We start from the raw sequence: 17,269 nt of genomic DNA on the forward strand, positions 1-17,269 counted from the left end.
CTGCAAGCCATAGTGTAATTACTATAGTGAGTGCAATCTGTAAGAACGGCTGCCCCGCCTTTATTTTGGTCTGCATGAGGTGACTCGCCCACCTTTTTTTTATTAACTTTGAAAACACTTTATCATAATTGTGCTGCGGTGCTCTTTCATTTCTCTTCTAGCATTAAAAACTTTGTTTAACTTTCCTTTTTTTCTCTTTTTGTTCTTTCACATTTTTTTAATGATATACAAAACAAAATGCCACTGGATAAAGTGAAGGTTTTTTGGAGGCACACACCTATGTTCGGCGGCCCCGCCTTTATTTTGATTTGCACGAGGTTTCTCGCCCACCTCTGTTTTCATTAACTTTGAAGACATTTTATCATAATTTAGGTTAGTGTGGTGCTCTTTCAATTCTCTTCTAGCATTGAAAATGTTGTATAACTCTCCTTATTTTCCTCTTTTTGTTCTTTCACATTGTTTTTTATGATATACAAAACAAAATGCCGCTGAATGAAGCAAATTGGAGGCACACACGCGCGGTACTTAATAAAACAACTGAGATGCCCCAGGGGTTTTGTACTTTCCGCGACGAAAAGAAACCGCAGACACAAGCAAACAGGGGATAATTACAGAGATAAAGGACGGCATGAATTATTATTTTCATGTCAAAAGAGGATACATTTAATAACGGAAGGTCACCGTGTCCAGTGTAATCAAATATTCATTGATGGTTCCAATACAATGAAGTTTACAGATGTGAAAAATGGCCCCAGAAGATAAAATAAAAGTAATCAGTGTCAACAGTCAGCACTTCCTGGTACACTCTTTAAAAATATAAGGGATATAAACGTCCTACAGTATGTGAAGGAAGACCTGTCATTAATTTTGTTTGTTAACTGGGTAACCCTTAACAAGTCTTTTGAGAAGGAATGACTTCTGGGTTTTAACAATGTTAAGTTTTGCAAGGACAAGGCCTGCACTTATTACCAGCTGCATAAAACATATTTGGTTTACAGATGGTACAAACGTGGCAATCAACATGAAATGGCTACAGGAACAAGGACTTTATAAATCATAGCTCTAGTTGTTCTAAAGTTTGCCTCTTGTTGTACGATAGATAGCTAACAAACTATGTTATGAACATCAGATCCAATCTCTTCTCACTGACAAACCTAGAATACTCTCTTTAAAAAAGTTCAGTTTGTTAACAGCTACCTTGGGGTCTCAGAGAAATACATTTAGACTGTATTAAGGGTAAAATGTAGGTAATAAGAACAGTAAACAAGCATTTGCAATGCAATAGGTCTTGCATTTGCGAGAGTTTGAGCTATTGGCATTGTAAATGACAATGCATTTTATTTATGTGTTTTGAAAACCTGCAAAGAAGCGTAAACACACACTTTGTACTTATAGTCCTTGCTTATGAGAAGCAAGGCTGGCAGTAAAAGAGGCACAGTTACTGCCATCCCCGCTTCTCCTAAGCAACAACTATAAGTACAAAGTGTGTGTTTACACACCTCTTGCAGATTTTCAAAACATATAAATAAAAGCCATTGTCGTTTACAATACCAATAGCTCAAACTCTCGCAAATGCGAGACCTATTGCATTGCAAATGCTTGGTTATTTATGTATAAACCTATATTGCACTTTGTCACATTGCTAAAGTTTTGCACAACATATTGGTCTGAAAGTCCGGATAACATAACGTATTTCTGGAATTCATACCATGATTTCTGACATGGGTATTCAAACCGTGATTAAAACAAATGAAAGCTGCCTATGGTGTACATAAAATTGGTGGTAGATTATCCCTAATGCAGTAACTGTTGAACAATGCACTGTCAATTTAACACTGTTATGAGAAAAAGTGAGGGAGGAAAAAAATTGTATAAATTCAGTCAGGTGACTGACTTACCTGTCATGTGATCAAGGCACCTCGGTGTCGAAACGTGTAATGGCCGACAGAATTTGGAACCAATAAAGAAGATTCTGTGCACTGAATTGTGGTCCGTGCTCTATTTGTGAAACTGCAAAGCCGCTGGGCAGTGGAGTTATCAGGATATATGTATCTATTTATATATATTACCTACTGGTGGTCGCCAGTAGGTAGTTATAGTTAGGATCTATTATTCATAGGAAAACTGCAACATTCTATTGGCAATAACTTTGGCGTCGATTAATGAATCTTCTTGAAATTTACCAACCTTTTGGCCAACTCAGTTCCGTTCCTTCCCTTGAAATTTGAAGCGGATTGGTCAAGCGGGGACCAAGAAAAAAGGGGGTCCCAAAACGTGTTTTCCCAATGCAATTTCCCATAGGACTTTTAGCCACGGCTACAGCCCAAACGGCTGAACGGAATTACACCAAATCTGACAGAGAGGTAGTCATCAGTTCCAACTTGTGCCTTTTGCTTATCTGGTGTCAATCTGTTCAGTAGTTTTTGAGAGAATTAGGGTTAAAGTCATTTATATATCTATGGGCGCGGTGGATCCGCGGATTGTTCGAGGAGTGGCATCGTAGGGTAAGTGCACCGTCCCGATCACACGCTCCATGCTAGTTGACTGTCAAGCAGTTGTAAACATTCGAAACCAGGAACTGTTGGCAGCCATTTTGTGCCTCAGTAGAAGCGAGGCTAAAGAAGTCTGTAAAATATGTGTCCAAACAACGAAAAGTGGGCAGGGTAGACACACCCTGACCCCCAGGCCTGCTCAGGGGGTCGCACAAGGACCTCTAGGGCAAAAATAAGAAAACTTTTTTTGTTTAAGTCGCGGGATACGTGTAGGATCTGCGCATTTTTTCGCCGGGAGACAAAAAAACAAAAAAAACAAAGCGTGGGCTCTCGCGGTGTAAAGGTATTAGTCCCCAGGGCGGCAAAATTCCGGTGGCATTAAAAAAAAATTGTGTGCGGGTGTCGCAATCCCCCACGCACTGCCCCAGAGACCGCAATCCCCCGGGGCTCTAAGTTAAAAGTCAGTTCCGACTTGCGCCTTTTGCTTATATGGTGTCAATGTGTTCAGTAGTTCCTGAGAAAATAACGGTTCAAGTCATTTATATCTATGGGCGAGAAGGATCCGCGGAGTGTTCGAGGATTGGCATCGTAGGATAAGCGCACCTTCCAGATCCCGTGCTCAATGCTAATTGGCTATCAGGCGGTGGTAAACATTCGAAACCAGAAACTGTTGGCAGCCATTTTGTGCCTCGGTAGAAGCGAGGGTGAAGAAGTCTGTGAAATATGTGTGCAAACCACGAAAAAGGGGCATGGTAGACACACCCTGACCCCCTGGGTCTGCTCAGGGAGTCGCATAAGGACCTCTATGGCAAAAAAAATATATATATATGTTTATTTTTTTTTAAACGCGGGATACGTGTAGGATCCGCGCATAAGTCGCCGGGGGGAAAAAAAGGAAGCGTGAGCTCCCGCGGTTTAAAGGTTATTAGTTCCCGGGCGGCCAAATTCCAGGGGCATTTAAAAAAAAATAGTGTGGGGGGTCCCAATCTCCCACACACTGACCGGGGAACGGCACCCTCTGGGGTGCTAAGCTTCTATATGGGGGGCTGACCCCCCCCCACAGCCCCAGGGACCACCACTCCCTGAGGCTTCTTTAATGTGTGGTAGGGGGACCCCCCTGTTGGAGCCCAAGATGGCCTATGGCATATGTTAGAATAGAGAAAGGGAGTTTGGGTGGGAAAGTGACATAAATTATGCAAAGGTGGCCTTTATAAGCATTTTTGTTTTAATTTGACCAAGGGGGGAGCAAAAACCGGGGGCATTATTAAAAGTGTTGAACAACAGTGTTACCCCAGTGTCTTTGTCATCAAGTATGACATCTTTTTGAATTTTTCTTTATTTGAACTCTACTTTTTATACAGTGTCTTTCTACCTCTTATCGCAATCTGTTCCACAGCGTCTGTTTGTTCCAGTGTTCTTAGTCTTGTTCAGTTGTTGTTCTTTTGCTGACTTACCTGTTTGTGTACCAGATACGCCTTCCTTTTTGTGCAGCCTTTCTTTGTGTAATTTCTTCTTTTATATCTGACCTTGGTTGTTCACTGCTTGATCCAGTGTTCTGAATATACCAGTACACTTGTAGACATGTAGTTTACTCCTTTCCATTCCCTCCCTCCACCCTAATTGACAAAATAATGGGGGGGACACAAAGTAAGGGGCTCAGGTTGTTACTGTGTCTTAAGCTTGCAACACAATAGGTAAGACATAGATTAACAGACCCAGCCTCCACCACCCATGGACCTTCCCCCCCGTTGTTGCCACCACCTTTGCTATGCCCCGTTGTTGCCACCTCCTTTGCTATGCCTTATCAATCAAATCTCTTCACTTGACCTGGTCCTTCTCCAGTGTATTCTTCTTACACTACAAGCCCATACAATCCATCAATTTATGTGGCCTTGCACACTCGGTGCGTGGTGGTAACGCTAGCAGATATTGCACATTATAAACCATTTTGGGTGTACCAGCGCTCAAAACGGAGCCACTGGCCATTGTACATGCAGACTTTGGTCCACTCTTTTTATTTATTTTTTCACTTTGAGATATAACGTCCTACCTCTGTTCTTCTTTTTTCTAAAAAAAATTTATTAAAATATGGTTTTATTTCAACTTTCACATTCGTCACACGACCAATCTGACCACCAATTGTTCCGAGCAATAGCATTCCAGAATGTGCAAAGGGATGGACCGTTTCTTTAGAAGCTGAACTGGAATTCGCAATTCTTGGCACAGGTTACTGACGTACATAATCAGATGGCAAGAACCCATCAGCATTTATAAAAGACTGACAAAAACAAACAAAAAAGCACCAGCTAAAAACAAGTTATTTATCTTCTTTCAGCGACTGTCTCCATTTCCACAGCTCTTCAATAATTTTAGGATCTTCTGTCCTGTAACAGCTCTTCACAAAGTTCTGAAACTTGTTTTCCAGTTTTGGAAGTGCAACACCCTTTTTTGCACTTGCAAGCATTTTTGCCTTCATTTCCTCCATACCAAGAGGTGCCTTTGGAGTTTTTGGTGTCTGAGGTTTCTTTTCCTGTGAATTCTTATCTGGTGTCTTTTGTTTGGAAGCTGGTGTGGACAATTTTGAAACTTTACCATTCTGGCTCGATTGTTGGGCTTTGGAAACTGGGGTGGGTTTTTTCACTGGAGACTCTTCTTCATCTTCGTCGTCGTCCTCATCATCATCCTCATCATCTTCTTCATAATCATCATCGTCATCTGTTTCAGATGATGAAAGAACCAACTTTGCTTTTTTCTCTGGAAGTTTTGATGGTAGCGCTGCAGCTGCTCTCTTCCCTGTAACCTTAGCGTCATCGTCATCCTCTTCCTCAGACTCTACCTCTGTTCTTCATCTTCTACTTTCTGCTTTCAAATGCTCTTGGAAACACCTTACCAACCTTTCAAGAGAAAAAGTAAGAAGGCTGGGAAACCACTTTTTATGTGATCTCTGTATGCCATCCTAATACCCAATAATCAAATGACATGTTTGCTACCTTTCTGTAATACACTTCTGTTTCACTGTCCAATCTTGTCTGGTTGTGTGTGTTATGACAATTTAAGGGACCATTTTTCTGCATATTTTCAATAAAGCACTTGAAACAATGAATCGTGATACCGTATTTATTGATTGAAAATATTTATTGAATGTTTTCAAATTAATGTCCACAAGTACAAACTTTGTTCCTTCATTTCCAAAATAAATATTAAATACATTTTATAGTAAGGACCACAAACTACGATATTACAGTAAATAAGTTGTAAAAATATTTTCAATGTATATTACTTTTTTTTCTGATCACATCTAATACTGATATTACAGTTTTTAAATACTTTTAATGTATCACAAAATAGTGAATATTATTCCACAAGTACAAAGTTTGGTCATTCATTTTCAAAATAAATATTAAATACATTTTATAGTAAGCACTACAAACGCTGATATTATAGTAAAGAGGTTGTAAAAATATTTTCAATGTATCTTAATTTTTTTCCTAAGCATCTCAAACACTGATATTACAGTACAGAAGTTGTAAAAATAGTTTCAATGTAGCTGAAAATCTTAAACGTGAAGACAACAAACACTGATAGAACAGTAAACAAGTTTTTTTTGTTTAAATTTGTTTATTGGGTTTTTTTTTGTTTGCATTCATCATGACAGTTATAGTTCGGTACATTAGTGCAATGCTGTGAAGACACAATACCAATAAAAACCAGGTATTCATTCTCATACATGAGCATTGTGTTGTTCGACCGTGCTGAAAAAGTTTGGTCCATTATTACATACGTCATATTCCTGCAACATCAGCGTCATACACCTTATGATAGTGAAGGCCTGTCTCAGGTAAGTGACCCATCACTCTTAGCACAATAGCGGCCATGCGTCATTTCTAGGTGTGATCTGTCGTCCTGGGTGTAACTGACGGGGCTGTCGTGATGTGTTTCCTTGAGTGTTGCCATGTCAACCTTGTCTGTATGCATTCCCAATAAATCTCTGGTGGGGGGGCACCCCTTCCAGTTTGAACTTGCTAACTTTTCCAACCGTTGGAGCAAACCATTGGGAGGGAGGAACTAAGGGGGAGCGGAAGTTTTCAAACTGTGCTTTGGTGGGATTTCACTTATCCCTGGCTTCGTACTTCTGTGATGTGTGGGGGACCGGTAGCGTTCGTGGGGCGGCGGGGGCCGAAGGCTCAAGTCTGTGCGGTGATCGGCTGACTTTGTTGTGGCATGTCTGAGGTGCAGGGGGCTGGAGCGGTCGGTCGGGTCTGGGACTGTGAGGCCGCAGGTGGCTCCGGTGGGTTTGTTGCCTGTGTGAATTCGTGCATTAATTGTGCCCACTCTAAGAAGATAGGGTGTTTGCGGAGACCCTTTAATTCTTCCTCCCGGAGTGTCTCTTCCGCAGCTTTTCCCCATTTATTCATGGCGCCTATCCAGGCTGCTTCTGGAGGCCCCGTAGGGGCCCTCCAGTGCATGGCTATTCCCCTTTTTGCCAAGAGGATGGCTAGGGACATGAATCGATATTGTACTTTCTCGGTTTTCCACCTGCGGAAAATCCTGAGCGCACATGCCTCCCATGTGGACATAGTCGTCATGTTGGTGACTGCCGTGAGTGTCCGATGGACCTTGTCCCAAAAACCATTGTGTTTGAAGTCAGCTGCTGAGGCTTGACAACGGGGGCATGCAAAGTGTGTATCTGGGAAGAATTGGTGCAGGCGGTGCGGTGTGAGATAGGCTCTATGGAGGATATTAAATTGTATGTTTTGGAATCGTGCATTTCTGGACACTTTCTGGGGGTATTCAAGAGCTGTGTTCCATTCTTTGTCATGGACTACCCTGCCTATGTCCATTTCCCACTTTTGATGCAAAGGCTGAAGGGATGGGAGGATCAGTGCACGCACTGCCTTGTAAAGCCAAGTGACCAAATGACGCCCCATTCCCATGTGCAATATCGTGTGAGTCACTGGGTGTGTTGGGGGTTCCCCTGTGTTAGGATTCCAGTACCTACGGCTGCTATCTAGTATCTGTTTGTGTATTAGAAATTGCCCGGGTGGGAGATCATACTGCTCCATCATCTGTTCGTATGTCTTCAACTGTCCCTCTTCGAAGAATGATTCTACCTCTGTAACCTGGTGTAATCCTACCAGTTCAGCAACGGTGAAGTTTAGACTCTTATGCTCTTCTTAAAAATGTATAAGTCTAAATAAATGTCTAATTACTTTCATCTTACCATCTCATCTTTTAGTTGGGCATCCTGTCTACCCTTCATCTCATATCATTATAGTAAAGCAATATGTTGTCTGACATGAGAGACATGAGAGCCACTCTGTTGCCTAACAATGAGTAGGATACATTTATCTTGGTAATGATATGAGTTGCAGGGTAGACAGGATGCCCAACTGAAAGATGAGATGGTAAGATGAAAGAAATTAGAACTTTATTTAGACTTATACATTTGTAAGAAACGGAAGTTTGAGCATAAGAGTCTCAACTTTACCGTTGCTGAACTGGTAGGATTTGGCTAAAGAGAAGATGGAAATGATGCTATTCAGAGTTTCTATTATTCCCGTTAACTGTAGCATTGTCAAGGTTGCCCCCCCCGCCACCCGCTGTGTAGTACGTGTCCCCTCGTGGAAAACCCACCAGCGGTAGCAAGGGTGAGTAAGGTGGCCATGTTTTAGACATACGGTGTATTCTCATCATACAAGTGCGGGCTATGGACATCTGTAATGGCCGCGCGCGTATGGGTTTAGTACCCAGCAGCAGCATTCTATGGATTGCTGGTTGTGGCATGGGACCCTCCATAGTGATAGTTTCCCCCATGTGGTGCCCCGCTGTCCAATACGATAGCCATTGGAGCTGTGCCGCTAAGAAGTATGCTTCAAATGCCGGCGCTCCCAAGCCCCCCTCTGGCGTAGGTAGGTATAGTGTTGACAACGCGACCCGTCGCCGCCCACCTCCCCATATAAGCTCCGTGAGGAGACTGTCTAGCTCTTTAAAGAATGGTCTCGGTGGAACCACTGGAAGGTTAGTGAAATGGTGCAATAGTCTGGGTACCATTATCATTTTTGCTAGTGCCACTCGGCCTATGGGTGCCAGCGGTAACGTTTTCCATAATCCTACTGCCGACCTGAGACCTGCCCGGGTTTTACGATGGTTCCCCTCATACAGAACTTCCGGGGTGTGGTACAGTCGTACTCCCAGATACCGGAGGGCCTCTGCGTTCCACATGAGAGACTGGGCACCAATCCGGGCTTCGAATGGGGCCATGTGGGGGCTCAGCGGGTAGAGCGAGGATTTCTCCCAGTTCACCTTGAGGCCCGAGTTGTCCGCGAAGTCTTCTAGTGTTCTCCAGATGGCCATCAGGTCTTTGGTGGCATCCCGGACATATATTAAGAGGTCGTCCGCATACAAGGACAAACAGTGCATTGTACCTGCTAAGGGAATTCCCCAGTCAGCTCCCTCCTGTCGCAAGCGGATTGCCAGTAGTTCGACCGCTAGGGCGAATAGGGAGGGGTGACAGTGGGCACCCCTGCCTGGTTCCCCTCTCCACTGTGAACTCCGGGGATATGTAGTTGCCCATCCGGACCCGAGAGGTAAGGCGCATGTACAGGAGCCTTGTGTACGCTGACAGACCCGGGCCAAAATTGTTTCTTCGAAGGACCTCGAATAAATATGGCCATAACAGGGTGTCAAATGCCTTTTGGAGATCTAAAATTAGGCATGCCACGTTGGGGAATCGCCCCCCTGTCGTGTCCTGAACATGGACCATTCTGCGTATATTTTGCAACGTGTTACGGTGTGGAATGAACCCACATTGGTCTGGATGCACCAACGGGGTCAAGATTTGGGCGAATCTCTCTGCCAGTATTTTACCTAGTATTTTGCAGTCCGTGCTGAGTAACGTGATCGGTCTGTAGGAAGACGGGAGTTTAGAGTCTCTGTGTGGTTTCAGGAAGGTAACTATAATCGAGTTCCTAAGGGATCCTGGTAATCTCCTTTCACGAGTGCTTCATTATACATGATAACCATTCGTGGAACCAAATGGGACAAAAAAGTGCTATAGTATTCAAGTGGAAAGCCATCTGGCCCTGGGGCCTTGTTCCTAGCTAATGCCCTTAGCGCCTGTTTGACCTTTTCAGGTCGTATCTTTTTCTCTATCAATTCTTATCCGCTTGCGGGACCTGAGGGAGTGTCAGTGCATGGAAAAATCTATTGATTGCTTGTGGGTCTCCCTGTAATATCGTAGGTTGGGATGTCTGGAACCGTCCTGTCTGATCCCTTACTTCTGTGACTGGTTTCAGGTCGGGGTCCTGCCTAGCAAGCCAGGCCAGAAGTGTCCCTCTACTGTTGCCCTCCCGGTGTACTGCATATACTCTGAAATTATATTTGCGGAGGTCCCTTAGTGTTTCTGCATATCTCGTTTTGGCTTCGGCCACTCGCTCCGGGGTGGTTTCGCCACAGTCCTCTTTTTTAAGTAGGGTTGGAAGGCTGTATCTTGTAGCGCCCTCTCGAGAATTTTGCGCACACCCACTACTTGCTGAATACAGTGACCCCTCGCCACCACTTTGTGTGTATCCCACTCCAAGAGTCTAGAGGATGCAGTTCCCTCGTTGATTGTGAAGTGTTCCTCTAAGTGTTCCCCGTGATCATGTGTGAAGGCCTGATCCGTGAGACATTCCCGGGGTAGCTTCCATGTGGGAACTGGGGGATGAGGCGGTTTCTACCTAAGGGTCAGCGAGTGGGGATGTAGAAGGAGAGCCATCTGTAGAGGTAGGCTGGGCCGTTCTTGTGAAGTGCCTTGTGTGCGTGGGTGAGGAGCTTGAAGGATATCCTCTTGTTGACTGGGAGCCAGTGCAGGTTTCTCAGGTGGGGGGTGATGTGGCCGTGGCGTGGTACATCGAGGATCAGTCGTGCCGAGGCTTTCTAGTATCTGTCGGGATCCATCTGTAGATCTTGCGGAGCATGCGGAGGGTGTTGAAGCAGGAGGAGGAGACGGTGTTGACTTGCTTGGTCATTGAGAGCGTTGAGTCGAGGATGATTCCAAGGTTGCATGCGTGGTGGGTGGGTGTCGGGGCTGCCCCCAGTGCCGTTGGCCACCAGGAGTCGTCCCAGGCTGAAGGGTTGGAGCCGAGGATGAGGACCTCTGTCTTGTCCGAGTTCAGCTTCAGATGGCTGGTCTTCATCCAGTCGGCCACGGCCTTCATTCCTTCGTGGTGGTTGGCTTTGGCGGTGATGGGGTCCTTGGTGAGGGAGAGGATCAGCTGAGTGTCGTCGGTGTAGGAGATTATGTTGAGGTCGTGCTGTTGGGCTAAGTGTGCGAGCGGGACCATGTAAATGGCGAACAGCTTCGGGCTGAGGGAGGATCCCTGGGGTATGCCGCAGATGATCTCGGAGGCTTTGGAACGGAATGGGGGAGGCGGACGCTCTGTATTCTGCTGGAGAGGAGGGAGGTGGTCCAATCCACAGCCTTGTCTCGGATCCCTGCGGCGTGGAGGCGTGCGCGTAGTGTTCAGTAGCAGATGGTGTCGAAGGCCGCAGAGGGGTCTAGGAGGATGAGTGCTGCGGTCTCGCCGTTTTCCAGAAGGGTGCTGATGTCATCGGTGGCGGCGATGAGGGCAGTCTCAGTGATGTGGTTGCTGCGGAACCCTGACTGGGAAGGGTCCAGGATTCTGTTTTCTTCAAGGTATCGGGTTAGCTGTCTGTTGACGGTTTTCTCGATGACCTTGGCCAGGAAGGGGAGCAGAGAGATGGGCTGGAAGTTCTTGAGGTCTCTTGGGTCTGCCTTAGGTTTTTTGAGTAGGGTGTTGAACTCGGTGTGTTTCCATATCTCTGGGAAGGTTGCAGTCTCGAGGGAGAGATTGATGGTGTTGCGCAGGTGGGGTGCGATGGAGCTGCTTGCTCTGTTGAAGACGTGGTGCGAGAATGGGTCTGACGGAGAGCCGGAGTGGATTGTGTGCATGGTCTTGATGGTGTCATCGATGCTCACACTGGCCCAGGCTAGCAGGGGGTCATGGTCGATGGTGTGCGGAGGGTCTGTTGTGTTGCTGTCTGTTGGGGCTGTCTGGGTGTTGAAGCTGTCGTGGATGTCTTCTATCTTGCGGTGGAAGCAGAAGGCGAGGGAGTTGTGCAGGGCTTGCAACAGCGGGATGTCGTTGGTGTTGGAGCTGGGGTTGGAGAGTTCCTTCACGATATTGAAGAGCTCCTTGCTATTGTGTGCGTTGTTGTCGAGGCTGTCTTTGAAGGAGGTCCTCTTGGCCGCTCTGATGAGGTGGTTGTGGTGGTTGCAGATGGCGTCCTTGTGTGCTGCGTGGCTGTCTGGAGTTTGTTCACTGTGCCATTTCTTCTCTAGTTTCCGGCACTCTGGCGCACTGCAGTGTGGTGGAGACAGCCTTTCTCTGTGCTTCCCTAAGTGCGTGTTGCATCCGCAACACCTCACAATGAAGGGATATTGACACATTGCAGTTAACAATGATGAGTAGGGTATAGGCCCCAGGATCAATCTTTGCATGCACATCGGACTGTGGCAGTCATCCAGTTGTGTGCCCTGGTAATGTATGTGAAAAAAGATGTGTGGGCCTTCTGCTCTGGATCCCTGCCATGCTGTGCCACCATGCTGCCTGCTAATCGATACAAAAGGGGATGATGGACGGAGCGTTTGAGCAAATCAAACACTTACCCCCAGTCAACTGATCTGGGTTTAATCCATCACCATTCTTTAGCTCACCCAGCCACCCCAGTTCAGACATGGCCATATGCACATCAGTCTGACCCTGTGCCTCATGGGAACAGTCCAGCCCGAACTGCCAAGCCATGTCTTCCCTGGACCGGAAACAAGCATCCTGGGAATGGTTTCGGATTCGTAATCCTCATCAGCCAGGCTATCTTGAATCCAGTGGCCAAGTGAGCAAGGACTCACGTCTGAGCATACCCTGCCAACTTAGGGCGAACAAAGCGATACAAAAGGGGATGATGGACGGAGCGTTTGAGCAAATCAAACACTCACCCCCAGTCAACTGATCTGGGTTTAATCCATCACCATACTTTAGCTCACCCAGCCACCCCAGTTCAGACATGGCCAAATGCAAATCAGTCTGACCCTGTGCCTCATGGGAACAGTCCAGCCCGAACTGCCAAGCCATGTCTTCTCTGGACCGGAAACAAGCATCCTGGGACCGGTTTCGGATTCATAATCCTCATCAGTCAGGCTATAATGAATCCAGTGGCCAAGTGAGCAAGGGTCTCACGTCTGAGCATACCCTGCCAACTTAGGGCGAACAAAGCGATACAAAAGGGGATGATGGACGGAGCGTTTGAGCAAATCAAACACTCACCCCCAGTCAACTGATCTGGGTTTAATCCATCACCATTCTTTAGCTCACCCAGCCACCCCAGTTCAGACATGGCCATATGCAAATCAGTCTGACCCTATGCCTCGTGGGAACAGTCCAGCCCGAACTGCCAAGCCATGTCTTCCCTGGACCGGAAACAAGCATCCTGGGAACGGTTTCGGATTCATAATCCTCATCAGCCAGGCTATCTTGAATCCAGTGGCCAAGTGAGCAAGGGACTCACGTCTGAGCATACCCTCCCAACTTAGGGCGAACAAAGCGATACAAAAGGGGATGATGGACGGAGCGTTTGAGCAAATCAAACACTCACCCTCAGTCAACTGATCTGGGTTTAATCCATCACCATTCTTTAGCTCACCCAGCCACCCCAGTTCAGACATGGCCATATGCAAATCAGTCTGACCCTGTGCCTCATGGGAACAGTCCAGCCCGAACTGCCAAGCCATGTCTTCCCTGGTCCGGAAACAAGCATCCTAGGGAACTGCTTCGGATTCATAATCCTCATCAGCCAGGCTATCTTGAATCCAGTGGCCAAGTGAGCAAGGGACTCACGTCTGAGCATACCCTGCCAACTTAGGGCGAACAAAGCGATACAAAAGGGGATGATGGACGGAGCATTTGAGCAAATCAAACACTCACCCTCAGTCAACTGATCTGGGTTTAATCCATGCTGGCCCCCTGGCTGGATGATAAGGACTGCACATACATCCCTTGAACCAGACTGACTCCAAGGGCAACCTGCCTGGCCTCCTGTCATTAAGTCTCAGATATATGAAAGATTTCCTTTCACGGTGTTTTAGCACCTGGACAATGACATATGTCACTCTAAGCTGCCAAGTGGTGCCACCCCAGCCCTGGACGCATGGAATTGGTCTGAAAGTGTTTGAACAAGCAGAAGCCATGCTTCTACTGTAGATCCCACGTATCGGCCCTGTTGGGCGGGTCAGAACTTGTGCAGTGGCCCTGTTACGCTGGTCTGTACCCACACATTGCATCAGGTGTGCTGGTCGGAACTGGCGCATCCCTGCCCTTGAGTGGTACTGACTGTACTGCAGATGTGCTACTGCTTAGTGCATTCATCATGCAATGTACGTTTGAATAGCAATGCAAAAGAAAAATTGATGCAAATGTCAGAAAAGTGCTAGACACACCCAGGAAATTAGGTAATGGGTGTAGCAGGTTGTATACTAGGAATTGTGCAGGGGTGTTCTGAGAGTGTCTGCTGGTTTTGAGATAATTTTGGTCTTGTTGGTGTCTGGTCTGTCCTTGTCTTGTGTAAATTGTGTACCTTTTGTGTATTTTTCTTGTATATTGTATTTGTTTTTGTCATTGAATTGTCAGGTGTTCATCTGTTTAGAGGTTTCATATATATGGGGCCGGCATTATTTTAAGGGGTTTTTGTTTGGGATGGGTTTAGGAGGGTGTGGGTCATGTTGGGAAAGGGTGAGGGTAACAATTGCAGTGAGGGACAGGTTGGTGGCCTCATATGGCTTCTAACTCATTACTTGCCAAACATGCTGGCATATGGGGGAGTGCCAGCCACGGCTACACCTCAAAGGACCGAAAGGATCGCTGGGAGAGGGTGCATTGGCACATATGTCAGGTCATCAGAACTGAGCACACCGTCTCCCAGCTCAAACATTGCTGGGCTGATGTTGTGGCACATGACGTGGATCTGGTGGACATCCTAGGATTGGAGATCGGCAGCCCCATAGGTATGTTTGTATGTACCATCTGCATCTATTAATGTTACGCCATCATTTAAGCAAAGGTTTAAACATGAAAGGGGAAAAAAGTTTGATTGTGGTGGTTTGATTTTGCAGTATGCAAATTTCTTCAAATGAAATACAAACATTAAAGTGCAATTATGTAAACATCACAAGTCCATTTTGTGTGCCTCTGAGTGGGTCCATAAATCTAAGCCTGGGTGAAGTTCGCGGGGTTCCGCTAAGCGCAACTCAGCGAAATCACCGAAAAACTCTGCCGCACAACGCAGAGTTCCTCAACCGGTGAAGTGAGCTTGGGCTTGCCTGTTGCGTTGATATTCAGTGCCAGGTGTTTTTCCTGCACTAGGAAATCAACTTGAATGGCAACATGCGCAGCGCTACAGTGCGCTGCTTCTTTTCTACCACACAAGTAGATTTCTGCTCAAGCTGCAACTTTCTCAATGTAAACGGAAGGTTTGTCAATGGGCGCAATCGCGACCACCCACGACTGCATGTGACCGTCCGCATTGAGGAATCCAACTGCCCGCCTTGAGAAATCCCATGGGGTGGTGGATGTTTCTCACCCACGCTCGCCAACTTGCCGTTGGGGAGCGCGAGCGAGGAAAAAAACTCCGCTCTGCGAATGGAGTGGAGTGCACTGCCCGGGCTTACATAAATCCAGTGTAATATAATGCAGGGGCAATTGCTGCACTGCGATACGCTGCCCCAGGGGGCTGTTCTATGAGTTGTGGGTGGTTTTTTAGATTGAACACACATTGATTTAAGAGTATTCCCTGATTTTCCGTACATGATTGACAAGGTGATGATCAAAACATTTGATAAACCTGCACAGGTGATGGCTAAGGAGGAAATATAAGTTCTATGCCCATATATACTAAACATTTTATGTGTGCTACATTGTGCAGCACATGTAGACAGCTGAAAATGCCTCTGGCAATTTGTTTATGTGCAGGACAGTGGCCCTTCCAGTACAAAACAATACAAGGCATGCACCCTTTCATCATTTTGCAAGAAAGCATGCATTGCCACTAGGTAGCACCAGCCCCATGAAATGGTATGGTCCAGACAATGTTACATACACTGTATACCTGTCCTTTCCCATCCCAGGACTACTTTGGCTTGCCTAGGGCCAATGGATACCCCTTGTGTCATTGTGCAAGAAGGCCTGAGATGTTGATGCCCAGCTGTATCGAAGACATCAAATTTAGCCAATTCTCCCATTGATAGCGACTGGCTGCATACTGTATTCATACAATGTATACATATGTGTGTTAAGTGTATTGAATATATGAAATCACTGGGATGATTTAGACCACATGTAGCTTTACTGTTAACAATGCAATGTTCAAATCGTTGACTTGTAGGTGGACATGTCCATATCATATGGGGAGTTGATGACACCTTCCAGGATCCCAGTGCAACCAGTAAGTGTAAAGAGCATATGGTTGATGCTCTGTAAGGTCTGTGTGTGATTCATGATAGTTGTAACATTGTGATGTGTATGGGGATGTATCCATCACCTGAAAACAAATTACAGTCAGTGTGCCAACACCAGTGCTTAAATTGAGACAGTTGTTTCCGTTGATCAGCACCGGCACTTAGTTGTCAGCGCCCGCACTTATGACAGTCTGCCAAGTGGTGGTGATATTTGTCTGATTTAGAGCGAGCACAACCACAGTGTTTTGTTAATTCAATATAGTTAATAATGACTACTACCTGCCTCTGATGCTAATCATATAGCTTTAGGGGCCTGGAATAGTCTGAATCGTCACATTTGTAGGAGTGTGATGGTCAATAGATGGCTATGTACTGTCAGTGGTAGGGCTAGCAGGGGCAGGGGGTGGTGTAGACTGCAATAGCCTCCTTATGAGGGCCCTGGCACTTATTCTTTTACACATTAAGCACCAGCATTACATGTCATCTCAACATTTAGGCAACATGTACTTTTACAGGTACTAAAAATCTGGGGCCTTGACATTGGTGGTACGATTATGTTTTACTCGATTCCATCATGCACTTGATCTTGGGAACCTAGGACCTGCATGCACTTAGGCTAGGTCACAAACCAGTCACTGTTTTTGCACTCCCATTGCTTTGCAACTTTACATATTCATTTCCCAGAGTTACTGACTTACTAATCAGCACCAGCCAAGATGCCCTTGTGCAGACATCTGCAAAAATTCCTTTCTCGTGGAAATTCATCAGCATGAGTCTCTCTGAGACTTTCTGTGAACTGATGCAAATGCTGGAATGAAGGCCTGTAAGAGCCTGGACTGCTGTGTGTCCCTCCCAAGGGTCAAAGATATAATTCTCAAGGTAAACGCTGTTGCTTGGGGACAGATTCTATTTTGAAAGTGTATTACTACCACCTTTCGGGTCTTGGTAACTGAACTGTATCTTATGACTGCACTTACCGTAGCAATTCATAAACACTTTGCATAGTGACTTGCCAAGAGAGGGGGAGTGCACATCACATTCGGCGTCCTTTGCAATTGGTGTGAGTGCCAAAGTTTGCTTTGAGATTCGAAAAGACAATTCCAACTCCCAATATACTCAGGGCCATATTCATAAGGATCTACCGCCGAATTAACAGCACTTTATCACAGCCAAAGTCACGATAAATGTACCTCCCCATTCACAAGCTGGTGCTAATGGCCCACAGCACCAGTTTACCCGCAATAGCAGCCGCAAAAAAAATATCGCCCGG

The 17,269-nt window shown here is 46.0% G+C and overlaps 1 protein-coding gene across 1 annotated transcript; it reads right to left on the reverse strand.

Annotated features, from left to right (window-relative positions):
- Positions 1–4,575: 4,575 nt before the first annotated feature.
- LOC144769956 (uncharacterized) lies at positions 4,576–8,912 on the reverse strand. The gene is made up of 2 exons (XM_078654154.1): positions 8,636–8,912; positions 4,576–5,330 (listed from the first exon to the last, which is right to left on the reverse strand). The coding sequence occupies exons 1-2, from the start codon at positions 8,910–8,912 to the stop codon at positions 4,810–4,812; spliced, it is 798 nt and encodes a 265-aa protein (XP_078510280.1). The 3' UTR covers positions 4,576–4,809.
- Positions 8,913–17,269: the final 8,357 nt, after the last annotated feature.

This window comes from Lissotriton helveticus, chromosome 7 (genome assembly GCF_964261635.1).
Source record: "Lissotriton helveticus chromosome 7, aLisHel1.1, whole genome shotgun sequence".
Classification (NCBI taxonomy): Eukaryota; Metazoa; Chordata; class Amphibia; order Caudata; family Salamandridae; genus Lissotriton; species Lissotriton helveticus.

Excerpts from the sequence above, each read along its gene's own strand:
- LOC144769956 (XM_078654154.1), bottom strand. The coding sequence starts at position 8,912 with ATGCACTGTTTGTCCTTGTATGCGGACGACCTCTTAATATATGTCCGG. Across the intron at positions 5,331-8,635 it reads TCTGTATGAGGGGAACCATC|AGGTAGAGTCTGAGGAAGAG; the intron begins GTAAAACCCGGG and ends GATGAAGAACAG.